The sequence below is a fragment of the Triturus cristatus genome, chromosome 12 (genome assembly GCF_964204655.1).
Source record: "Triturus cristatus chromosome 12, aTriCri1.1, whole genome shotgun sequence".
In the NCBI taxonomy this organism is placed as follows: domain Eukaryota; kingdom Metazoa; phylum Chordata; class Amphibia; order Caudata; family Salamandridae; genus Triturus; species Triturus cristatus.
Genome location: NC_140595.1, coordinates 581,475,537 through 581,501,501, shown reverse-complemented (window position 1 = coordinate 581,501,501; position 25,965 = coordinate 581,475,537). Strand labels below are relative to the sequence as shown.

General features: G+C 46.9%; 1 protein-coding gene across 1 annotated transcript in view; it reads left to right on the top strand.

Moving 5' to 3' along the window:
* Window positions 1-25,965, top strand: part of PHLPP2 (PH domain and leucine rich repeat protein phosphatase 2) — a 717,402-nt gene that overhangs the window by 678,370 nt on the left and 13,067 nt on the right. The window contains exon 18 of the mRNA XM_085638614.1: window positions 17,952-18,183. Within this exon, the coding sequence (XP_085494740.1) occupies window positions 17,952-18,183 (232 nt within the window). The remainder of the gene's footprint in view (window positions 1-17,951; window positions 18,184-25,965) is intronic.

Here is a 25,965-nt window from a genome sequence, read left to right as displayed (position 1 = left end):
GGATGTTAGGTCTATCTCCACTTTTTTTGCGTTAAGGCGGAGATAAATCAGAGATAAGTCCTTGTGAATATCCCCCTATGTGTTTAATCCTTTTAACTCTCCCCCCGCCCCCCAGGACAAGGGAACTAAAAATATTCTACTTCTCATCAGCCCTACCTCCACCCCACCTCAGTGTCTGCCTGCCTTGCCATTCTACAAGTGATCTCCCCAGCCCCAATGAAAGTCCACCCTAGCCCGACCAATCACCTCAGTTCTAATTAGTAGCATGCAGCACCACCATCACAGGGAACCACAGGCCGCCGCCAAGGCCCCTCAGCCTTGGACTGCAGTGTTCGCAGACTGATACAACTGAGACCTCACACAGCTCCGTTGAGGTACATTTCATAGCGGAAAACAGTAAAACAACAGAAATTAAACACGGGCTGCACGTATGTTCTCAACCTTCAATTGATGAGCCTAGGGTCCCAAAGACGAGACCTATTGGCTATGCTAATGCTTGTTCTTTTGTCTGAACAATTAGCATTTGATGTGGTTTATTTTACTTACAAAGTAACACTGTCTGTCTTTGGGCATACGTTGTCCTTTCAGAACATTTTGAGGCTGTCAGGCTATTTTCAATTCTTCTTTCTTCTCAGAAGTACTGCTTTCCTGCTATCAGTCACTATGTTAGCTCCTTTCAACAAGTGTATTGCCTTTGGTTCTAATCAATCACTGTAGGTTAGCATATGGTATGTCTTGTTTATTCGTATACCATAAAGTGTCGCCTTTGTTAGACTGTCGTTTACAGGAGACTGTGACAGAGAAATGATAATTTTGTGGGCTAAACTGAAACTGTTAGCAAACTTAGGGTCCCTTTCTGGGAGAAGCACTACTCCGTCAAGGTTTCAACCAAACAGAAGAGCTGGGGGAAGGTATGCAACTTCCTTTGTCCTTCTTGCCACCATCTCTATCAATACCAGAAGTCTCTCCGGAACGGAGTGCCATCGGCATCACTTTTGCTCCACTTCAGCTTTCAGGGCGTCTACTTTGAGAGCTTTGTTGAGAGTCTCTGCAATGACCTGTTTGAGTTACCTCCATTCACCGTTAGGTCCTTCATCGATATCAGGAGCTTAGAAATGAAGGTACTGGTTACCACCAAGAATCTTTTCCTCAATCTCAGCAGCTCCAAAAAAAGGTATGTCTGGCATGAATATAGGCTATAATCCAACCTCAACAACTGGTCAATTATTTTACTGTTCACTGAGAATTTCTCCATCCAATCCATTTTTTTAGACAATCCAACACAAAGTCAAAGCAAGACCACTAATGCCTTTAGCTCTAGGTCTGCTAGCACCCACGCTGGAAACCTTTCTCACACTAGCCTTGGATGAAATATACAAGTATCTTCAGCAGATGTAACGCAGGGCTTTTAAACAAACCCCCTTCTTAAAAGCTGCCCCCCCCCCCTCCACCCGGTCTCTGTTATTGTGTCTGGATTAAAACAAAAACAATTTGGGACTTTTTCTGCTTGTGAGAACAAAAAACGTATTATATTTTGGAAGAAGATCACTGATAAATAGCCACCTTTCTAGCATAGATCACAAAACCTTCAACAACATAGAAATAAGCTCTACTACCGAAGATGTACACCCAGAGCAGGGGTGGTAACCACACTTGATAAGCAACCACCCAATAAGCAATCACTCTGTTCTTCTTCCAAGCATTCCAGTGGAGTAAACACTCATACTATCTTTTATGTGATGGAACTTAACAAGGAAACTTAGATGACAAACACAGAGCAACACAAATGCGTTGTTTGGTTAATGTGATCTTCTCTGAATATTTCTCCAGAAAACACAAAACCATTGCTTGCCCTGGGTGGGAGAAGTAGACATCCTACAAAAAAGAGCAATAGTAGTTCCTGTACATAAGAGAATTCAGGGAGCATACAGTTGTTATTTCCTTGTCAGGAAGTAAGACTAAAAGAAGGAATACAGGCAGACTCTACTAATAATAACAATTGTATTTAGAATGAAAATCCCAGGAAACAAGAAGGATGTTGCGGATTTCAACGAATTAAATTAATATATGGGAAGTCACGGGGAGAACATGGCTGCCGTGAGTTAAGCGAGGAGGAGCCGCGCAGGGGTCGACTAAAGGGAAACCCCTCGATAAAAACAGCAAGCTGCCCCCAGAGGGCAAATCAACCACACATAGTAGTGTGACACACAGGAAAGAAGGTACCATCTCGGCAATAGAACCTGAAGATTGTTCTTCTTTTCAATCTGTGAGATTAAGGGTAGAAGTACTAAAGCCAGCAGAACAAAGGGTAACTCTCTAGACTCCAAAGTAAGGATTACCCCGTCATCAAGATCTTATTTCAAAATTTATCCACAGGTTTTGGATGTGGTAAAACAGGGGGAGACCCTTAGAAAAAACTTTGAGCAGTTAGAGGTAGAGCGACGACCTTTCCTGGGAATTATGGAGGAGACAGCAAACACTCCCATACCTGCTACACAACTTGAACCATTAAGTAACCCTGAGATCCCGGGAGCAGTTATAACCATGACCTCAGGCGAAGTCAATGAACATGCTAGAAGAGAAAGCCTTGACGCTGAAAGCGGAGAGGTCAGTGGCAATGGCAATGGCAGCGGCAGTGGAGAAGTGGGGAAAGACTCCCTAATACATGCGACGGGGGTTCTTCTGTGGCATCTCTGGAGGCTCTTTTTTCTACCCTTTCTATGGATATTAGAAAGGGGTTTTCTGTTTCGTAGACAAATCAGGGGGAGATCAGGCTCTTCTGTGAGTCTCTTGAGAAAAAATGTGATCTTCTTAACTCTAGGACTGTGGCTTTAGAAAATTCAGTGGAGGAGCTTAAAGAAGACCTGGGAGCAGCTAAAGCTGGTATTTCGACGCTCAAGAAGGAAGAGGCTGTGCTCTGGGTCAGACTAGAAACGTTAGAAAACAACTCCAGGCGCAACAATTTACATTTATTGAATGTCCCCGAGGGAAAGGAGGGATAAGATCTTAAGGTTTTTATTGTTTTAAAAAAAAAATTTTTTGTCCTCATCTCACCAATAAACATCTGTAGATTTAACAAGCTGTCATACTTTACAACTGGGCGCCTCACGGCTAACTGCACTTGCCTAGGTCGGCCCGACCTGTCCCGGGTAGTAGAGGCTTGGTGTAATCATAGGACCCGGGAGAAAGACCAGCACTCTTAAAAAATTACCAATTGCAAATCCCAGCCCCAGCTTAACAGAGGATGCCAAATGTTAAGCGAAGTTTCCTTGCTCCCTTCTTGCTCTAAACGTGCCATACTAAACGCGGCTTTAAGCCAGCCCTCTCTGTTCGGGGGGATAGAGTCTTTCCACTTTATACAAATCTCCCTCCGAGCGAGCAATATAAGATCTAACAGCAGTCCCTTATGGATCTGTAATAAGACCCCATTGGTAGAACCATTACCCCCAAAAAACACCAGATGAAAGTTATACTCGATGTTACTTTCGAAAATGTCCGATAAGGAGTCCCCCACATCTTTCCAGTAAGATCTTAACTCCGGACATTAAAAAAAGATGTGTTCGGTAATTTACATCTAGGACATTTTGGGGGGGGGGGGAGCGGAGCAAACGTAGCTATCATGGCCGGGGTGTAGTAGAGTCTGTTAAGGACAAAAAGATGATTCTTTTTTAAACTGGCTGGTTTGAAGTGTTTATAAAGTAGTTTAAAAGATGGCTCAAAAAAGTCTTCAATATTGTGGCCGAGGGGTGATTGGTTCCAAACCGATGATTGGGGTGGAATATCTATATCATCTGCTTCAAGAAGCCTTGTATACCACATGGATATCTCTTTCTTTTTTGGCTGGACATTTTGTAATAGCCGCTCTAGTTCAAAATTCCCAGATATTTCACCCACTTCTGCCTCGTACCATGATTTGAGTTGAAAATACTTGAGCTTAGAGAGTGTAGGGCCTATCTTAGCTCTTAAGACATCCCATGGAGGAATCCCATCTACGTCCAACAAATCAGACCATTTAGCCACACCAGCTCTCTTAATTGGTATTGCCACGCTATCTCTAAGGCAGAGTGGGGTCCCAGGGGAATCCCATATGGGAGCAAAATCAGAGAAATATCCAATACTCCATCTGCGTCTCACTTTATACCATGTCTCCAGGGTGGCCTTAAGAACCTTGAGACGCACACGTTTAAAATATCTTGGGGCCCCAAACTTATATAGAAACCCTTCTCCTCCGCTTCCCCCCTCGACCATAGCCATCTCACCCAGGAGCCTACCCCATGTTGTATCATCTGGTATTGAAAGCAGCATCCTGATACCCTAAATTGAAAGGCCATTACAAACCAGCTGATGTCCGGAAGGGCCAACCCGCCTTTCAAGAGCTTCCTCCTCAGCTTTTTCCAGGACATCCTAGCGCTTTTATGCACCCAGATGAAGCTCCTGATTTTCCCCTGGATCTTACTAATGCTCTTACTGGAGAAGACTAAAGGAACTGCATTGAACAGATAGGTCAGCTTAGGGAGAATACTCATCTTCACCAGATTGACCCTCCCATAGATCGTCAAGGGAAGATTCCTCCATCTGGCGAAGAGGTAGTCGATTTCCTTTATGGTTTTGTTCAGGTCTTTAAAAATGTTTATACCCAGATACTTAAATTCATTGCTAATGGGGCCTCCCCTGTAATCGATGTTCCAACCCATTACTTCCGTTTTAGCAGAATTGACTAGATAACCAGAAATTGAGCCAAATTCCTCCAACAGATTTTCGAGCCATGGAATAGTTGCCTCCGGATCGCTGGTGTAAATAATATCATCAGCATACAGTGCTATTTTACAATGATAATTTTGTGATTTAAAAGGATAGATTAAATCATCTACCCTAATAGCTTGCACCAAGGGCTCGATGTAAATGTTAAATAAAAGGGGGGATAAGGGGCACCCCTGCCTAGTCCCTCTCTGGATGTCAAAGCTGGGAGTCAGGGTGCCATTCAGCAGAATCTTTGTGGAGGCTCCCTGGTAACAATTCCTTAAGGTCTGGACAAAAACAGGGCACATGCCCAGCTCCTCGAGAACCTCCCAGAGATACCTCCAGCAGACCCAGTCGAAGGCCTTAGCTGCGTCCAAGGCCACCACTGCCAAGGGGTCCGCTCTCACCACAGCCAAGTCAATATTCCCAATCAATAGTTGAGTCTGTTCCTGGATGTACCTCCCTGCCATAAAACCCTTCTGGTCGATGTTAATCAGACTCGGGACCAGTTTCGCCATTCTCCCTGCCAGAATGCCCATAAAGATCTTATAATCGGCATTCAGCAGGGAGATCGGGTGGTAGGAATCAGCCTTTAGTGGGTCTTTCCCTGGCTTCAGTATCAGGGCGATAGTAGCTTCCTTCCAGGATCTGGGGACCACACCTATTGGGCTGTAAAATGAGTTGAATAAAGTATGGAGTACCAGGGTCAATTAGTCCGAAAGAAGTTTATAAACTTCATTCGGAAGAGCATTCAGACCGGAGGCTTTATTGTTTTTGGATCTCTTTATTTGATCCCTAATCTCTTCTATGGTTATAGGGGCATCAAGAAAGACCCGACTAACTTCAGTTAAGGTAGGCAGAGATTTGTCCCTTATCCAGAAAAATATTTTATCCTGATGGGGAACCAGATTTTCCTTATACAGGTCCGAAAAGAGAGAAAGAAGACACTTTTGCAAGTCTTCAGCCTTGCTAGATTTATCTCCATTACTATTAATTATTAGTTCATTGATGTTATTTTTTGAACAATCAGTCCTGGCCTTCCAGGCTAATAAAGCACCTGCTTTTTCCCCTTATTCAAAATTTCCCATATTCTTTGCTAACCATTGTGCCCTGCATTTCTGGTCCAACAAGCTCCTAAGCTCCTGCCTAGCCCCCTCCAGTTCTTTCTGAACGTGTGTCAGTCTTTCTAAGTTCTCCTGATTAAGACTTTCCACTTCTAATTCGATTATCCTGCTCTCGATAGAATGTAGTTCCATGGCCTTAGCTCGATTTTTAGAGCTTATTAGATCATGTAACATGCCTCTCAGACTAGCTTTATAAGCATCCCATACATACCCTATAGACGTGGAACCCAGGTTTAGTGAAAAAAATTCTAAGGAGGAAGTTCTGATGGACTGAACAATTCCAGGACCTGACAACATTAATCTGTTCAATGTCCATCTAATTTATGGAATGTTACCTTCCTTGGAATACGAAAACAAAACAGGGGCATGGTCAGAGAGATGGCTGGGTAAGACAGATACCTCACATAGATTATCTAACACTTCCCTATTGACTAAGATGTAATCTATTCTGGATGAATGATGATGTTTTTACTATAAAAAGTGAACCCGTGGGGATCTCCCTTCTTGGCCCTCCAAAGGTCTACCAAGTTCATATCAAGTAGCAGATTTTTCATGGCCCGGCTAGATCGCGGGGTCCCTGCTACATGGCTCAAATTAGACCTGTCTTTGGATGGATCTATACGGACATTAAAATCGCCTATTATTAAGGGAGGAGTCACCATCATCAATTTGTCTTGTAATTTACTTAAATATGAAGGGTCATCAACATTGGGACCATAATAGGAAGAACAAGCCAATTCTAATCCCCCAAAGTCCATCAGAGCCACAATCCATCTCCCTGTTTGGTCTGTCTGTACAGATTTAAATACACAGGGGGTCCCTTTCTTCACCAAGAGTGCAACACCTCTGCTGTTAATTGATTGCTGCGAATAGCAAAAACAGTTTATCCAAGAGATTTTTGAAAAAATTGAATGTGATTTAATAGAAGTCAAACGTGTCTCTTGTAAAAGACAGACCTGGGCAGAGGAGAGTTCTAGATACTTAAATATTAATCTTTGCCTACGCGGGCATCTTAAACCATTCACATTCCAGGAAATAAAACCTATTTTACTGTCCCTTTTAGTATTACCTGCAATCAGCTGATGCACCCCTTCCTCGAATTATACGGCATTTCTTAAAATACAGATGAACCCCCCCCAACCTCCCCTCTCCCCCCCTGTGACCCATTACACCATGAGGAACCCTTCCTTTCAGCAGGCTAAGCCTATTCGGGTTGCCAATCCTTCGGGTAATATATTACTGATAATTAACTCTAGAGACTTGGGATCTAGAAACCGAGCCCTTCTAGACCTCTAATCCTTCCATTATTTCCCTCCCTCCTTTCCATGTTGAATCCTAGTAATAAGGGCCTCCACCTCTTCAGTTGTACGAATTATATGCATGTGGTTATTCCACATCACACGTAGTGTGGCAGGGAACCTCAATTGAGCCTTTGCCCCAAGACTATTTAACTCTGCTAACCTCTTCCCCAATTCCCACTGTCTTGTAGCCGTTATGTGTGAAATATAGGATCTGATGGAGAAGGAGAAGGGGGGCATATCCGAGAGTGGAGAAGATATCACCCCTTCCTTAAGTGCGGCAGTCAAAATCATCTCCTTAACTGAACAAGACAAAAAATTCACTAGAATTGTCCGGGGTTTCTGTCTCCCTGGGTTTCTCTTGAAGGGATCCCGATGGGCTCTTTGAATTTCATATGCAAGATCGATATTTGGATTTTTTTTTAAAACAGAGCCTTTTAATAGGGAGATCACAAACCCCTTAATGTCCTCCCTCTCAAGAGCTTCCAGAATATTTAAAAAATTCAAATTGTTTTTCCTAGAGTGGTTTTCCAGTCGCTCAAGGTCATCCTTCAGTTGCTTATTTTGAGTTGATAACTTTTCCAGGTCAGCAGAGGTCGTTTTAATCGTTTCTTTTAGTTTGGGAATCTCAGACTCAATTGCATCGGTCCTCAAGGTGACTTCGTCTAACTTCTGAGCCAGTACCTCGCATGATGAACGAATAGCAGCCTGATTCGCTTCTGATACAGAGAACCTACTAGCTAACTCTGCTTGATTCATCTCCGACACAATAAACCTACTGGTCATCTCTTCTTTCATAGCCAGGAGTAAATCGGCTAATGAATGTGAGCTCGAAGCTGGGACCGTGTGGTCCTTGAGGACAGGAGTATTTAAACTTTGCTGCTGCTTTGGTGAACCTTTTCCACCCCTTGTTCCTGTACTTGCTCCTGCTCCGGTTCATCTTGTAATCCCAAAACTGAGTATCTATTAGTGAGATTGACCATCGGGTGGACCACAGACTCAGTTTCAGTTTCAAGCTCTGTGCTGGCGCTAGAGGGGGCCTGAGATTCAATTCCCACTAGGCTAGGCTGCGTAATATTGCTTATAGGCTCACTACCATTTAAGATTGATGCCTTCCTAATTGAACACACTGGGACCATAGGCGTGGAGGTGGACATGGACGTGGACATGGGTGTAGTCATGGACAGAGATATAACTTGATAGAAGGTTTTTAAAGACGGCGTAAGTTTGGTTTTTACAGTAGGTGTTTTCTTGTCCCGGCTTTTTCCTTTGCCCTTAGTTACTCTCGCTTTTGCTGGAGTTCCAATGTCAATAGTGTTTCCACCCTGCTTACGTTGTTTAATTAATGCTCTAACTTCAGAGATGCGGGGGGGGGGAGACCTGGGAGGGCAGGGTTGACTGAGTAATAACTGTATTTGATGATAGGCGGGCTGGTCTGGCTCGCAAGGTGTACCTGCTTTATTTAGGGCTGGAGATAGCCTCTTTAGTCCCATCACTCTTCTCCATACAATAAGGAAGTGACTTCCCCCTCCTGGATCAAAGGTATACCCACTTGGCAAGGCGCCGGAGGATTACTGCTAATAAAGCTCTCTCTCCCAGTCAAGGCTTCTAATACTGACTTACCGTCTGGTAGGTAAATTAAGCCAAAACTAGTGTCCTTGGCCTTTTCAGGAGGAGCCAGTCGCTGAAGCCCCCCTACCTGCTCACCATCCTCCTCGGAAGACCACCCGAACCGGCAACCCGGGTATGCACCGAAACTGGTGCTGACCCTTCCTCCTACGAACCGGAGCAACAGGCCGGCAATGTCCCGGCGTCTCCACTCATGCACGGCCTCTCCCTCCAGCGCCAAGCTCCTGTCTCAGTGCCGCCGCCGTGAACGCCGAGGATGGCAGAAGTCACCGAATCGTCTCGACAGTAAAGGAGCGGGCCCCCCCGCATGTCACAAAAGCCGGCGAAACGAAGAAAGAAAACTAAGGTAGGAAAATCAAAAAACAATTTAGCTTATCAGGGCTTCAGCATCGGTCCCCTATGTGGAACCCGAGGGAGCGTAACACGGCCGTTAGTTAGCGGCTGCCATGTTCCTCCTCGATCAAGGTTTTTTTTGTAACACTCATAAAAGAATTGGTTCAGATTGAAGAGTCGGAGGAGGACTTGATGAGGGATATACAAAGGATTCACAGGGACCCCTTTAGGAGGCATCCTAACCGGACAAAACAAAGAAAGATTTTAATAAACTTTACTTTCTCCTTGAAAGAGAAGATACTAAATTCTGCCTTAAAGCAGAAATCACTGAAACCCAGAGACTTTGCTTTTGAAATTCGTTTGGATTTAGCTCGAGTTACTTTAGACCGACAATGGGAGCTAGGTAGGAAAATGGATGACTTTAGGAAATTGGGGGTGGTTGTCCAAGTAAAATTTCCCGCACATTTAAAAATCATGCACAACAATAAAATGTACAACCTGAAAACAGTGCAGGAGGCGGAGGAGCTCTTGGATAATTTAGCTAAAGTCTCCAAATAGTCTTAATTGCAATGTTACATTATATATTCACTATAGGTATCGGGGTTCTTCTGCGAATAATTTGATCATGATCAAAGACATATATTTTCAGATATCGGAAAGATATGCATGAGGTAATTAGGGTTAGTAATTAGGCCAAATTAAAATACACGGGGGTTACAACACTAGTAATGGTTGGAGTTTTAGCTGCTTGCTGATTTCTGTCATTGGTAACAGCGACGGGGTAGGGTGCCCTGGTAGGCAGAATCTGGACTTTTAGTCCAGGTAAATGGGGGCAGGGTTCTCCAGGGAGGGGTTCAAGGATTAGGGGGGGGAGGGAGCACGTGATGGGGAGCATTGGGGTAAAAAAGAAAAAAATGCTCATTCGCCTCTTGGCTTAGTCTTTTTTTTGGTCTTTTTGCTGGCTATCGCTCTTGGTTTGGGGTCGACATATGGGGAGATCAGGCATATTCAGGGTTTCGCTACAGAACGTTACAGTTTTTATCCCGGAATGGTAATGGCCTCCGGGTAAAAAGTAGGAGGGCAAAAATCCTGCAATACCTCAAAGATTACTCAGCTCAGATAATCATCCTACAAGAGACACACCTCCTGAGGGAAGAAATAAGTGGAATCTTTGGAAAGCTCAGATGGGTGGAGCACTGTATTAGTTCTAGTCAGAGCTCTAACATCAGGGGGGTAGCCATTCTGGTTAAAAAACAAGCAAATGCTAGTCTTTTATACGCTATGACAGACCCAAGTGGCAGGTGGGTCATTGTTAAGCTATCTGGTAAGGGTTCTCTTCTAACCGTAGTAGGTTATTATGGTCTTAACCAGGATGACCCCTCCACACTGAAAACCATTTTTGCGAATTTGTTGGAATTTCCAGATCCGACTATTCTAGCCGGAATCTTCAATATAGTTTTGAATCCCCAAATGGACAAATTCCTAAGTAGTAGGGCAAATGTTCTGTCTAAGTCCAGGACATACCTCCAGATGATGATGAGGCAGAACGCTCTATCTGATATCTGGAGAGAAAGGTCGGGCTCCCAATTAGGCGTTTTATTTTATAATCGCAAATATGGAAACAAATCAAGGATTGATTTTATTTTGGTTAATAATGACTTGCGGGGTAAAATTAAAGACATAGGTTACCTGACTCCCCACCTACCAGTCCATGTGGCGGTATGGATGGATTTAATCTTGACAGAAAAAGAACAAACAAGGGTGTGGATGTTTGACCGTACACTTTTTAGTCGAATCAGAAGCCGGCTAGTTATCTCAGGAGACAGAGTTCTTTCTAAATGTGAATGTAGGTTTGGCGGGGATCCCAGTAGTGTGGGATGCCTGGAAGGCCTACCTGAGAGGCCTAGTAACAAGTAGGACCATCTTTAAGAATAGGCAGTATGGGGAGGAGATAGCACATACTAAGTGTGATATGAAGGCGGTTGAAAGGAGTATGAACAATGAGGCCGACCCAGTAAAACACCAGGCACATCTTGAGAAACTGGCAACTTTGTAGGATCATTTGGAGAGTACCATCCAGATGAGGATTTCTAAAAGATGGGAAGCTAGTAAGCTTGACTATTTTGAATATGGTGAGGGGCTAACAAACTTTTGGCATTGAAGGCCAAGACTGACAGGGTACGATATCTCATAAAACAAATGGATAACGAATACAATAATACATCGGTAGTTACAGATGAAGAGAATGGAGAAGCCTTCTTCCAAGATCTATATGATGAAGATAACGAGGTAGACAGCATCTGGGCACAGGAGTGGCTAAGTCGGATTAAACTTACCTTCTTAAACTCCTCCCAACGGGAAAATCTGGAGCTTGATATATCTCAACAGGAGGTTAGGAAAGCTATTGCAGCTTGCAAGGCTGGTAAGGCCGCTGGGCCGGATGGCGTTCCAGCGGAATTATATAGATTCTTGGGAGATGCGATAATTCCGACGATGACAACTCTTTTCAACAAAATACTAGCTGAGGTGCTAGACCTCCTACCTCGTGGGGAGAAGCCACCATAACACTGATTTTAAAAACAGGGAAGTCTCCAGTCAACTGCGGGTCATACATATCTATTTCTCTTTTAAAAACTGACTATAAAGTCTTCACAAGAATTTTGTCCGACAGGTTCGGTACGGTGGCGGGTGGTTTGTTGCATGCAGACCAAAAGGGATTTTTGAGAGGTAGGAATCTTTTTGATCTTACTCATGATTTTATTGGAGCTATTGATTTCGCCTCCACTATCTCAATACCTTTGGCAGCAATGACACTAGACGCCCCCAAGGCCTTTGATAGGGTCAACTGGAATTATCTAGTGGCTGTGCTGGAGAAGTTCAACTTTGGGACAAAGTTTTGTCGAGTTATTAAGCTTATATATAGTGAACCTTCGGCGAGGCTTTTGGTCAATGGAATTTGACCAAGTCTTTCAGGATTAATAGAGGAACCAGACAGGGTTGCCCATTCTCCCACATCGTATTCACCATGTATGTAGAGCCCTTTGCCCAACGTCTTAGGGAGGAGACGGGTATTACACCATTTAAATTTGGAGCATGGGAGAGGAAGGTAGCCCTGTATGCGGATGACATCCTGATTCTTACATCTGATTTGGAGTTGTCTTTCTCTCACGTCATCTGGCTAGCACAGGATTTTGGTCAAGTCTCGGGTTATGAAGTCAACGCAGGAAAAACTGAGATTATGTCATGGAATCTGCCGGGGTATCGATATCAAACCAAGAACAAGATTAGATATTTGGGGATGAGGATTGTCCAGCATATAGATAAGATTTCGGGGACAAATCTTGCAAATGTCGCAAAGGATTGCCAGAAACTCATGAAATCTTGGGCCCGTCACCCTTTCACTATTTTGGGTATAATTAATTTAATTAAGTTGGTAATTTTGCCAAAAGTCATCACTATTCTTTGTAATACCATTCCCTTATATTTTAAGAAGCAGGCAATTGATAAGCTTCAGCAATCTATTAATTCATTTGTGTGGGCCTATAAAGCTACGAGGATATCCTGGAAAAAGCTAAGGCGTAAAAGGGAAAAAGGGGGCCTTACACTGCCCGACCTCCAGTACTACGCCTGGGCCTTCCAGTTAACACTCTCAAGAATGTTGCTGAAATCCCCTGATTCATCAGAGAGGGGGAAGCATGTTTTTGGCCATGCTAGATGGAGTGGGATTGTCTCATGATAAAACAGCGGGATTTTGGTGTGGGGTGACTATCACTAGATGATAAGCTAGAGGAGGGTATGTCTAGATTTAAATACTGACAATTGAAGAGCTGGTCCCAGAGTCTTAAAAAACCTATAGGCAAAAGGAATATGCTGGAAGAGCAATTGGTACTGAGGCCGGTAGGGAAGAAAGAAGTATCCTTCTTTTATTGGTCTATTGAGGAGGTCATTGATGGGGATTTTAGACTTGCCAAAGAATTGTGGGGAGTTTCTATACCAGATACAGACTGGGTAGATCTGTGGCAAACCTCCTTTAATACCTTATTTACAGTTGTAAAGCCAGCCTGGTTTAGGAGAAACCACTATTTTACTACACACAGGGCTTACTTATCTCCGACTAGTAAAGGGTCCTCCTGTCAGTCGTAAGAAATGTGACATGGTGAATGCCTCTGACATATATATGTTTTGGGACTGTCCAGCTATTTCTGAATTCTGGAATAGAGTATGGACTACTCTAGCTGATATTTTGTGCACCCAGGTTCATATTTCTCTCGGCCTCATCATTTTTGGTATTGCAAGTGGAATTACAGGCTTGAACAGGGGTTTCTTATTTTATGCTGTTTTGCTGACTAGACGAGAAATATGTAGGAGATGGGTTGAGGTTACACCCCCCACAAATTCGAACTGGTTGTCCTCCTTGTACAAAATCTCTAAGACTGACCTGGTCCGATTGAAGAGTAATAGAAAGAAAGCCATTTGGGATTGTTTGATAAATTGGTCTCCGTGTTGATTGTTAATCATTAATTATTTATCTTTGATGTGACTAGGTGGGCATACTATCACTTTGAAAAATATGCTTTGATCCTATGAATATGCCTCTTGGAAAGCTCTCTGACTGTGCTGGGCCTCACCTTTCTTTGGCTCCCAGCTCCGATTTCGGGTGGGCCTTCAGCAACAGTCATCGGTTACGATCAATCAGAAGAGAGTGCGACCACCCTCTCCTAGACAACGAGAGGTCAGCAACATGAAGTAGGTCTGTCTGCTACTGGTAGGAGGGCGATATATTCTGGGTTTCACCTCGATGGCCTACGTCTCAAGAAACAGAGCAATGGTAGCGACATCCAATTCTTCTAGTTGGCTGGAGTCGGAGGCAAATGAGGATAAAAAAAAAAGAATGATGTTGTTGCACCAAATGTACCCTCAGATGTTTCCAGTAGAAGGATGTGCACAATAGATTTGATGCAAGACACATTCCTACACATACTTATAGTGGAAAAAAACATAAGGGATATTCAGGACCAAAGACTGACACAATGGGTACAAGTCATCACTGAAGCATTCTCCAAATGGTACAATGGTGGTAACATTCCTTAAAAGGCAGATGCATTCATTTAGCTCTTTATTAATGACTGGCATTTCAAAGCAGCTCACTGGCAGAGTTACTAAAAGGCTTTGACACCACCAAAGACTACTAAAAGATCTGAGACTCCAAAAATCAGTCCATTTTATTCCAACAAATTCGAAAGTTGTGAATCATTATCATATAAACAATTAATGAGAGTATATCCTTCGGTACAGAGAATGCCATCACTTCACCAGAACTTTTTTGCACTTGTTGAAATAGTCTTACAGCTAGATTTCATCTCTTCGCGTCTTGATGGCCTCCTGTGTTCTTATTGTACTCAGCGAAGACGCACATGACACCTCTCCAAGAAAGCCTGAACAACCAGAGTTTGCTGTAGTCTAATAACTTGGAAAAGAAGCTTCAATAGGTTGTTGGTGAACTGGGTGTGGGCGGGAAAGAGGAGCAGGGTCCGCCTGAAGATCCTGAAATTGGATGTTTGCCGGGATGTACTTGGTCTCCCGGACCTCAAAATGTACTACCTGGCAGGCCTACTTCAGTACGCCGCTGTATGGTGCGACGACAGACGTAACTGTGAGAAGAAATTGATGTCTGGCTCCACTGTAGTTACTGAGCTTCCAAAGCTGCTCGTGTGCTGACGTAGACTTCCGGTGGGGACTCCATTTATTGTCATATAAGTGGCCCAAACATGGGAAAAAGCTGTCACGCAGATTCTAAAGCAAGTGCTCTATGCCAGGCTCCTCCCAATTTGGTGGCTGACCCCCTTCTTGCATATTTGAGACCCCATGGATGTTACTAAATTACTGGAGGGTGGTTGCCAGAGAGCATGAGACTGATTTCTAAACAGCAACTTTATGTCAGTTTGAGGAGGCTGAAACTGATTACGGCATATATCGGGCATAGTTTTTGCAATATGCGAGCATATCCCGCATGGCAACTTAGATTTTGACTTAATTCCTTTTTTTATTTTACCATCCCCCGCTCCCAGCCCCACCCCTCCCGGTCAGAGATTTTGACTTAATTCCTGGAGAAACTGGGGGAGTCCCAAGTCTTGAAAGTGATTCGAGATACCGGTTCCTCCAAAGTTGTTATCTCCCAGCTAAATGCAGCCCTCAAAAATGATAGACAGAGGAGTACTGCACTAAAGTGCGCCTCCTGGGACGGGGAGTTGGAGACTCCGCTGACGGATGGGGAATGGAACATAGCCCTGGCACAGGTGCACAAGGTTGCCAGCAATGCCTGATTTAAGTTGGTATAATTTTATTTCATATATAGAGCATAACTGACACCACAGCGCCTGCATAGAGCTTATCCAATGCTCCCGGTGGGCTGCACTAGGTATGATACAAGCCTGGCAGACTTTGGACATTTTGCTTGGGACTATGCACAGTTGCAGATGTGGTTTTGTGGTGAGGTACTGTAGGAGGTGCGTAGAGTGACAAAGGTGATTGTAGAACTCACAGCCCGACATTGCGTGCTGGGACTGTTACCACTTCCCAAGAAGTGTAAAAAAAAAATGCAGTAGAGATTTGCTCAGTTGGATTAGTGCTAGCAAAGCGGCTCATAGCTATACACTGGATAGCCTGACCCCTCCAATTATGTCTAAATGGCTGGCTGACTTCTTGGAATGGGCAGCAGCGGAAGAATGCCGGCTCCGGAGTGTCCGCACTGACAGTAACGCAGAACAAGATCTTGAGAGCTGGGGAGACATGTTAGACAATTGGGTGATCAGAACACATTCCTGAGAGACGATTGACTGTAATGCACCGGACGGAGACAATGCAGTGCCTACTACTATGCCTGGTAATGTGCCTGAGTAGAACAAACTGGTGACCACCCCCTCCCCCCGCCGACACTATCCTTCTCACCCCACCGAAGTCGAGCCTCTAAACAATCTTGAAAGGCACACCCATGCGCAGTGATCCATCATGATGTTGATCTGTTCCTCTTGTTTCCACGCCCCCACCTAGGGAATTCCCGTTCCTATGCCTTCAACATCAATAATGCGATGGTACTTGATGATGTAATGCTGCACTGTATTGTTTTGTATTGAAAAATACATCAAAAGATTTTTTTTTTCTTTTTTTACAACTAAACGCTAGACTTAACCACTGTATTGCTTCATTTTTTTAGTGGGTATAGGAAAGATATGATTTTGGGATTCCCTTGCAGAGTCCAGATTTGGAGTTGCTTATTAGAAAGGATGCCTCTATGATAGGATGGAATACCCACAGACATAGTGTAACGGACCAGAAAGCACAAAGTGGAAAAATGTACCACATTAACTTGTTGGAATTTAGAACTATCCATTCAGCACTGAACAGCTTTTATTTAGCCTGAGCTTTATTCAGACTGACAACCCAACATCAATGTATTACTTGAATAAGCTATGAGGAACTAAGTCTAAGATCAAGCTCAGAATTTTTGGCATTGACCTGTTACAAGGCTGTCCACTTAATAAGGTTTGATCGTATCAAAACAGGCACGCTCAGCCAAACTGCTGAGTGTTAAAGATGCGTTCCCTTATTTTGAAAGGGTTTATTAGATTGAAGCAATCCAAACCTAGACTGAACCTAAAAATCTGTACATTCACCAATAGTGGTATATGAACCAGCTTCTTGATGCTAAGTAAGGTACAGTCCAAATTAGTGAGCCCTTGCTTAACCAATGCAAAAACCATTGTCCTGGAAAATGTAATAACTTGTACTGCTTTATATGCTAGCAAAGTTTCCTTAAGATTGGCTTCCTCTTTGATCTCACAATAAATTCCAGACTTCCTCATTAACAACATTTCTCTACTGAAATTTTCCTGAACAAAACCAAAGATGTCAGAAAAAAAAACTCATTTACTAATTATTGAGCAATCCACTCGCACCTAGCGATCACTGTAGGCTTGAAGTCGGTTCCGCAAAAGTCATGCAGCGACATGTACTTACATGAGGAAGGAACCTATCAGTAACCTTTTCAGAGCGGGTACCTGGAAAGCACCCCCCACTTTTTTTCAATACCGTGACTCCAGAGTTGACACTTGAGTTGTAACCTTTGTGGTTAGATAGATGTCCTTATTGTTTTCTCCATGTTCGTCTCCTTTAGCCCCTCGTGGGTTAGTGTTTAGCTGGCTATTATATTCAAAACTTCTGAATTTCAAAGTAAAAGGTACTTGTAATTCTAGTTCTCCGTCACAAGTGTATACATTGGATTCTTAACCCGCCATCCCTCCTCACAGATAAACCAGGGCATTGGTGGGACACCTATGAGAATACTGCTAACTGCTCTAGCTGTCTCTGCACTGTATTCTGGGATTGGAGTGCTAGACTGACTTAAGGGACACTCTAATAGCCCCCCTGCAGCAAGAGTAGTCCTTATTGGATGTTAATTTTTGCTTTGGTTATTTCTTTTTAGGAAAGTATAAGGAACAGGCTTTTGAGCCTGTTATTACCATGTTTAAAATTCGTTTTTCTTAGGATATTATTTTTAATAAAAAGTAGAAAACGTTGCCTTGTAGGGAAGAATTTTTAGCACCATATTCACATTTTGAAAATAGGTTTTCCTCTTTAAAAGTGTTCCAGAACCCTCCACTTAGGTAGGTAGGCATGTTCTTTGGTTATAAATTCAAAGGAGATACCAGTAATGGATAACTAGCATTGTAATGGTTTTCTTTTTTGTCTGCAAGTTCACATGCCAACACTATTTTGTTTGATTTTTTAAAAGTCAACTCTTGCCATAATATATTTTTTTCTTTAATAGAAAATTGGGTATGGCTGGTCAAAAGCTTGGATCTTCTGCTCTAATGTGTTACATTAGACATCATACTACCGAAGCCTCAAGTTCCTTTACAATGACAGCAGCCAATGTGGGAACATGCCAAGCCATCCTGTGTCGCAATGGCCAACCTCTGCCTCTCTCTCGAGTCTTCACCCTAGAACAGTGCCCTGATGAATGTTTAAGGATTAAAGAGCAAAAAGCCATTTTAACAGAGGTAATGTTTGATCTTTTCAGTCTGTTGAGAGCCATGCATAGAACAAAGAATAAGTATAAATGTGCATCTTTGAAAGAGAAGCAGAATCAAGCCTAGAGGCCAGATTCACAAAGAAAGTAGTAAATCTACACTTGCAGATTAATCTCTACATGTGACTGTAGATTTTCTTCTTTCTGGAATTCACAAACAATATGGAAGGTCATATGGTATTCTCAACGGGATCCTTTTACTGCTGTGTGGAGTTCATCATAGTGGAGACCTACACACAGGGGAAATAGAATGCCTTGTGTAAGCTCTCATTATTTTTGGTTTCTTATTTCTCCATGTGAACATATTTTACGCTGTGGAGAAAGCTTTTTTCCTACACCCTTACCAAATTTAGGGCTCATCCATTCATCTTTCCAACCTGGAAGGGGATTTACACAATACTGGATTAAGAATCCTCCCCTTTTCAGGGTGGGAAGGGGAATGAGAGGAGTTTGAGAATGCTGTCAAATATCCATGTTTTAGGCATTCATGAACTTCCAAGGTTAACCATACCTTGGAATACATGCTTTCCCCACCTCTTGAGTGTGATTTACGGGTGTCAGAGGTCTCTATACAGGTAAATGGGTTTCATCACTGCCTGGAATCCTTTTGTGAATGTCCGGCAAGCATAACAAGGTAAATTCAGTCATAAACATATGTTTCTTCAACTGCTACCTGAGGTGTCAGAATTTGTAAGGTACCAGGGTCCTCCCCTTCATTATTAATAAGCTTGCGCCACATAGTATAGTAATTTGTTACTACAGAAGGGGTGGTGTGCACAAATAAATGCAAACTTTACTTTTGGGTTTGGGGGGAAAGGACTATATAGGGATAGTGCAGAGAGAGAAAATATTGAGAGCGAAGCAATGTGTTTATTAAACAAAGTAAAATCATTGACTTCACCTGTTGAAGCTTGATTGCGGTCACGCAGGTATCAAGCCTTTCGTTTCAGAAGCACCTTTTCATTTGTTTAAATATTGTTCCATCCTTCCTAACTGTGGTACTAATGTCCCACAAGTTTGCATGAGGACGGGGGGCGCTAGGTGGCGCTGGACCGACATGGCTGCACCTCTGTGAGGCTCCAGCCGGCCAGGCAAATCACGATCCGACAACGCCATCCTCCAGGCCAGCAAATGCGGCGTTGACCACGTCGGTGAGGAGTGGGGCACCTTAAGCTCACCCTGTACCAGTTTGGGACGGAACGGCGGCCGGTGGCAGGAGAAATCGGCCTTTGCAGGTCTGCGGCGAACAATCTGCGGAGAGGGGCGGAGCGCCGAGGCGGCCGCTGGCGTCACTGGAGGCCGAGGATCCCCGGGGCCTGCTGGACCGCTGGGCTGGGGCCGCGCGCCAATGCCGTGGCGGCTGTGGACACGCTGGTGAGCTGGTCAGCATTTCCGGAGGGCCCGACGCGGGTGCTGGGAGGAGCGGAGCTTAGAGAACAGTGTGAATGTCCTCCGTGAGCTGCTGGGAGCGAGTCTGGTGAGCGGGCTGGAACGGCTATTGGTGGCGCGGCCGCGCCGGATCTGCGGAGCTTTGGTGCTGCTGGTGAACTGCTGTCCGCGTGGCGTCCCTGCGGCCTCTCGTGCGGCCCTTCGCCTATCCTGCTGGTGACTGCGGGGGAGGACGGTGACACTCCCTACGTCTGCTGGTGCGGAGCCGTGGGTGCACAGGGCCATGGAGTTAGGCCCCGCGTGGGGAGTACTTGAAGAGGATCTCCTGGTCGGGCTCATCCCCGCTCCTGCGGCCGGTCTGACTGAGGCGTGGTTGGCTGTGAGGGAGCTGGGGGGCGCGGATGACGCTGCGACCCCCTGCCAGTTGTGGGTCGGATCGGATTATTCGGTGGCTAACTCCTGACGGGCTCCAGCGAAGGGGTCTCGGGGAGCTGGCGTGGGAGAGTGACACGGAGTGAAGAGCGTGTGACCTGCCATCCTGCCCAGATATTGGCACCAATCACACGCATTGACCTGCCTACCTCCCGCGTGAATTGACCCCACTACTGCAGTCACTATGGGCAAGACGGACACGAAGCAATTCCTGGGACATTTCATGCTGGAAGAGCTCGTCCCGGAGGATGTTAGGCTGCATGCGCCAGGGGAGCGGTGCACCAACCAGCCCGTTCCGGGCCAGAGTGATCAGTACCGGTGCGTGGTCCGAAAAGGTACACGGTAAGTGGCGCGCCGCCCTCAGTGAGGTCCCCAAGCCCCTAGAAAGCAATATGTAATCCAACCGAGCCCATGTGGCATGTGGTGCCGACCAGTGCGTACCCTCCCGCGCGTCCGGGTGTAGCCGGCGCCAAGCATCTATCAGTGAATGGTGGGTCAGCAGGTCAGAGATATATGCCTGAGAGCGGGGATGGTGTGGAGTGTCTACATTGGAGCGGTCCAGAGAAGGATTCAAAGTAACATTAAAATCTCCCCCCCAAAGCAAATGAGTGGATCCCACCCCCAATATGACTTCCCATAGGGAGATAAAGTGCGTGGGCTCGTCCAGATTGGGCCCGTAAGAAGACACGATGGTAATCGTGGCGTTGCCCATGCGACCCCACGCCACGCAGAAACGGCCCTCCGCATCCGATTTTTCCCCCAGAGGCACAAAGGGGGTGTGCTTCTTAACCAGAATGGCCGTTCCTCTAGAGTATGTGGAGTATGAGGAAAATAGGCCATAAGACGCCCAGCGGGACGTGAAGTTAGGTGTGCCCCGGGGATCTGTATGCGTTTCCTGTAGCAACGCAATATGTATTTGGTGGCGGTCTAGATACCCCAGGACTTGGCGGCGCTTGCGTGGGTCACCCAACCCCCGTATATTCCAGGCCAGGACATTCACTCCGCTATGCGGGTCTCGCAGCGCAACGTCCCCCTCCTGCGCCATCACATAGGCTGACGTCGAATGCCCACTTGCAGATTGTCTCTCAGCCATGCCCGACCATCCGGACGCCCTCCCACCTCTAGACCAGCCAGGCAGCCTGCCACCGACTCAAGGCACCACCGTATGCAGCGCCCAACCAGCCACTCCAATGTGTATATGTGATCAGTCCAATAGTTTAGTGTAATTCTGTATTCACATTTCCTCCCCTCCCCCATTCCGTCCGACTCAACCAACTCGTCAGAGGAAAACTTACCTATCAACCATCCCCCCAACAACCCTTCCCCCCCCCTTTCCCTCCCCCTCCCACCACGACAGCCCAATCCTGCCGGGAGCCCTACCCCCCCAACCCTCCCATCGAGCAAAGCCAGTCTTGTGGGGTACTCCCTCTGCGGGTAACGCCAGTGGGCTGGACCTACCCTCCAATCCCGATATTTCACCCACCATATCGCCGCCTCCGAAGGCTGGAAGCGAAAGTGGGGTGGGAGGGGGAGTGCCACGGCAAATAGCAGCCACAACAACCCTGCCAGCACCTCTTGAGTAACAAATGGCAATATGAGTGGGTCACTCGATCTCCCTGCTCCCCCCCCCAACCTCCCCGGGCTCGGACTGAAGTCCACGGATTGAAAAAGTTCTCCCAAATAGTCAGGTAGCTCAGCTGATGGAGTCCTCCAGTCCTCTTCTACAGCCAGAAGGAGGCGTGAGCAAAATTGGGAAAGGAAGAGACAAGGAGAAACAGCAAAGAGTAAGAAAGGAGGAGAGAGAGGGATGCAGTGAAGATAAGACAGAAGTGAACATTATGGCATCATGAAGTAATACTCATCAGTCCGGAGCCGACGTCGGGGACCGGGACCCAGATCTCGCCCTGGGGCTGCGCCGCGGAGACGCGGAGGGCCGTCGGTCTCTGAGGAAGTCCTCCACCTGTTGCGGGTTACCAAAGAAGTGGACTTTGCCCTGGTTAGTGATCTTGAGCTTAGCAGGGTAGAGCATGGAGTATGGGATGTCGCGTTGCTGCAGCTTTTTCTTCACTCCCACAAACTTGCGACGGGCCTCCTGCACCATCTGGGTGAAATCCGGATAGAACAAGAGCGTAGTATTTTCGTGCTAGATCGGTTGTTGCTCTCGGGCCAAGCGCAGCAGGGTGTCCCGGTCTCTGTAGTTGAGGAACTTGATTATCACCGGGCGCGGTGGAGCCCCCGGAACCGGCCGGGGACCCAAGGATCTGTGGGCCCGCTCCACCACCAGCTGAGGCGAGAAAGCATCCCGTCCAAATGTATCCGTCAGTAGGCGCTCTATGAATTCCTCCATACGGCCACCGCCACTGGATTCCGCCAGACCCACCAGGCGGACGTTATTCCTCCGGGAGCGCGCCTCCAAATCCTCGTTTTTCTCCGCTATGACTTTGAGTAGGCGGTCCATCTGCGATAGTTTAGTTGCGCTAGTCCCGACCCCATCTTCCAACTCCGAGATCCGACCCTCCGCCTCCTTGAGCCGCTCTCCGTGCTGGTCCAGCCGTTGCACCACCGCATCCAGCCGAGTGTTCATAGTGTCAATCTTTGCGTCAATGGAAGTCAAGCTCCGCTGCATGCCCACGAGCAAGGACTTCCAGTCCAGATCTTCCTCCTCTCCGGGCCCCGTCTTGCCCCCATCGGCGTTCTGGGCGCGCGTTTTTTTCCCCTTCGCGGGGTGGAATTGCAGCTTATGGACTTCATATACCGCAACAGACGGTCGGTGGATAGCGTTGCGACGGTGTGGGAGGCCCTCAAGGTCACTATGCGAGGGGTGTGCATCTCGAAGGGCTCTGGGGTGTTGCGCTCTCTTCGCGCTACTCTGAACTTCCCTGGAGCGGGATCTGGGGGCGTTGGAAAATGCCGCAGACTTCCTGGAAGATCCTGGAGCGCAGCTGGAATATCGTACTAAGCTCTCTGAGTACAAGCGCACTGCGGAGAGAGAAGTTCACTTTAGGGGGAAGCACTTCATGGCGCGGGCGTATGGGGAAGGAGAGCGACCCGGCAGGTTCCTAGCGGGGGCAATTCGCCCCCCACGGGGCTCTAATCATATATTGGAGGTCAGGGGCCCTGACGGTTCCATATGCCGAGATACGCCCTCTATACTCTCTTCCTTTGTCTCCCACTATTCGGGCTTGTACACATCCAGACGGGAGTCACCGTTAGAAATGTCTGAGTATCTCTCGGAGCTCACTCTTGGATGGCTCTCAAACGCTCAGCGGGAGTTCCTGGCGGCCCCTATAGGAACAGCTGAAATCAAGGAAGCCATCATGCAGACGTCATCAGGGAGGGCGCCGGGTCTAGACGGCTTCCCTGTCGACTACTAGAAAACTTTTATAGACCCGCTTGCGGCGGTTCTGCGCGAGGTGTTTGAGGAGGCGAATGAGACCGGCTCGCTGCCACCCAGTATGTCGGAGACCCTGATAGTCTCGCTCCTTAAACCGGGGAAACCCCCTGATTCTTGTGACTCCTATAGACCCCTTTCTCTCCTCAACAGCGACGTGAAGATCTTAGCCAAGGTCCTAGCGAACCGCCTTAACCTTCTGATAGGAGACTTGATCCTGCCGGATCAATTCGGGTTCGTCCCTGGCAGGTCCACCTCCCACAATCTGCGGACCCTGTTCTCGGTCCTGAATAATGCGGATCCCTCTCTCGAGATGGTGGCGGTGTTCCTGGACGCCACCAAAGCGTTCGACTCGGTCGAGTGGGACTACCTTCATTTGATTCTGCGTAATATGGGCATGCCAATAGCTTTCTCCAGATGGATCCAAATCCTGTATCACCGCCCCATGGCACGAGTTCTTATAAACGGGCGGGTCTCTGAACCGTTCCTGGTTACTAGGGGCACCCGACAGGGGTGCCCGCTATCACCGCTCCTCTTTGCCTTGGCAATAGAACCCCTGGCGTCTTAGGCAAAACTACCTCGCGGCTTCCTTGCACTGTCAACAGCGGCAAATCTTAGTGTCGCTTTACGCGGACGACCTCACGCTGTACATCAAACACCCCCGTGAACACTTGAACCCCATACTTAGGGAGTTTGTCCGGTTCTCGCTGTACTCGGGAATACACATCAACTGGGGCAAATCTGCGGTCTTTCCCCTTACTGAGGGGATCGACAGATTCCCACTCGATTTCCCGTTGGAGTGGTGTGACACTGACGTGAAGTACTTGGGGGTGCGGGTTTCCAGGGATCGACATGAGTTGCTGCGTATGAACAATGGCAAGACGCTGGAGGATATACGCACAAGTGTTGTTAGGTGGCTGACCTTGCCGCTGACCATGGCTGGTCGTGTCTCACTTATCAAAATGGTTATTCTTCCCAAGCTACTCTATCTCTTCCTCAACATACCGTTTCATCCGGGGGGGTTATTTCTTTAGGGCTTTGCGGTCGGAACTTATCCGCCTGGTTTGGGGGGGAAGGAGGCCGCGGCTTAGATGGGCTGTGCTCACGCGCCCGTACGCACAGGGGGGCCTTGATATTCCTGATTTTGAACTCTATTACAACTGCGCTCAGGCGCACTACGCGTATTACTGGTATCGCCCCACCCCTTATATGCCACAGTTAGCGGTGGAGCACTGGCTGGCGGATCCGATCCCGCTGGATGGCGTGGCCCTCGCGGAGGTTCCCTCGTCACGGGCTGACCGTAACCCCGTTCAGGCCACGGCGCATGCTTGGAGTGTTTTGGCTGGCCATATGGACGCGCCGCTTCTTTATTCCCCACTGATGCCCCTGGTGTACCACCCGGCTCTTCCACTTCTTGAGGAAGGTCTGTTTCAGCGAATCAAACAAAAAACGGGAATCGCGTGCTGGGGGGACTTGTTCCATGAGGGCAGGTTTCGTGACCTCCCGCTCCTTTTTGGAGCTGCGGTCCCAACCCCCCTGGAGGTCTTTGCGTTCATTCGACTGCGCAGTGGCCTGCAAAAAATACTGCCGGCATATCCGGCAGAGCCTGCAGTTCTAGAGCCGTTCCATTACCTTCTCGATTCCACCTCCCCGTCGCACATGGTCTCCTCGCTTTACAGGCGCCTCTATACTCGTGAACGGAGGGACGCTTTGAGGTCTCGGGCCGGCTGGGAGACTGAGATCGGTACAGTGTTCACTGATAAGCAGTGGGAGTACTGCTGTCTGCAAACCGAAATGATTTCCTCGAGTAGTAGGTTCCGTGTGATCCATTACAAATTCCTACACCGCCTCTATTGCACTCCAGTCCAGATGCACAAGTTTCATCTCCGAGACAACGATCGATGCGATTGATGTCACTCCCCGGGGTCAGATTTTCTACACCTGGCCTGGACTTGCCCGAGTATAGACGATTATTGGAACCGAGTCTATGCTGCCATGGGCGAGATGCTGGGGGGCCCGATACATCCCTCCCCTCTTCAGGCCCTGCTGGGGTACACCCGGGATATACCCAAGGCGGACCGACGATTTGTTACCTGTGCGCTGTTGCTAGCCAAGAGACGAGTGGCATGCCGATGGGGGCGGGGGAGAAGCCCTAAGTTTAAGGAATGGCTGCGGGATATGATTACCTGTCAGGAGAATGTTCTGCTGTATGCTGAATTGCTGCCGCCTGTGTCTCGGCCCCCTGACATCTGGGGCCCCCTGACGAGATACCTCTCTGCGCATGAGGACCAGGGTGTAACTAATAGTGGCGCTGAGGGATAGTGTCAGATGGTTTATGGGAGGTATGGAGGGAGGACTGACGTCTTCATCAGGAGGGTTTACTGCACTGACGGAGTCTGGATGTTTTTGTGTCTCTCTATGGAGGGCGGAACTGCCACGACCTAATGAATACCTCCAATGTAATGTAATGCAATCTGTGAAATGGTGTTATTGCTGTATCTCCTCATATGACTAAGCGTAATGCTTTCTGGTTTTCTCCCG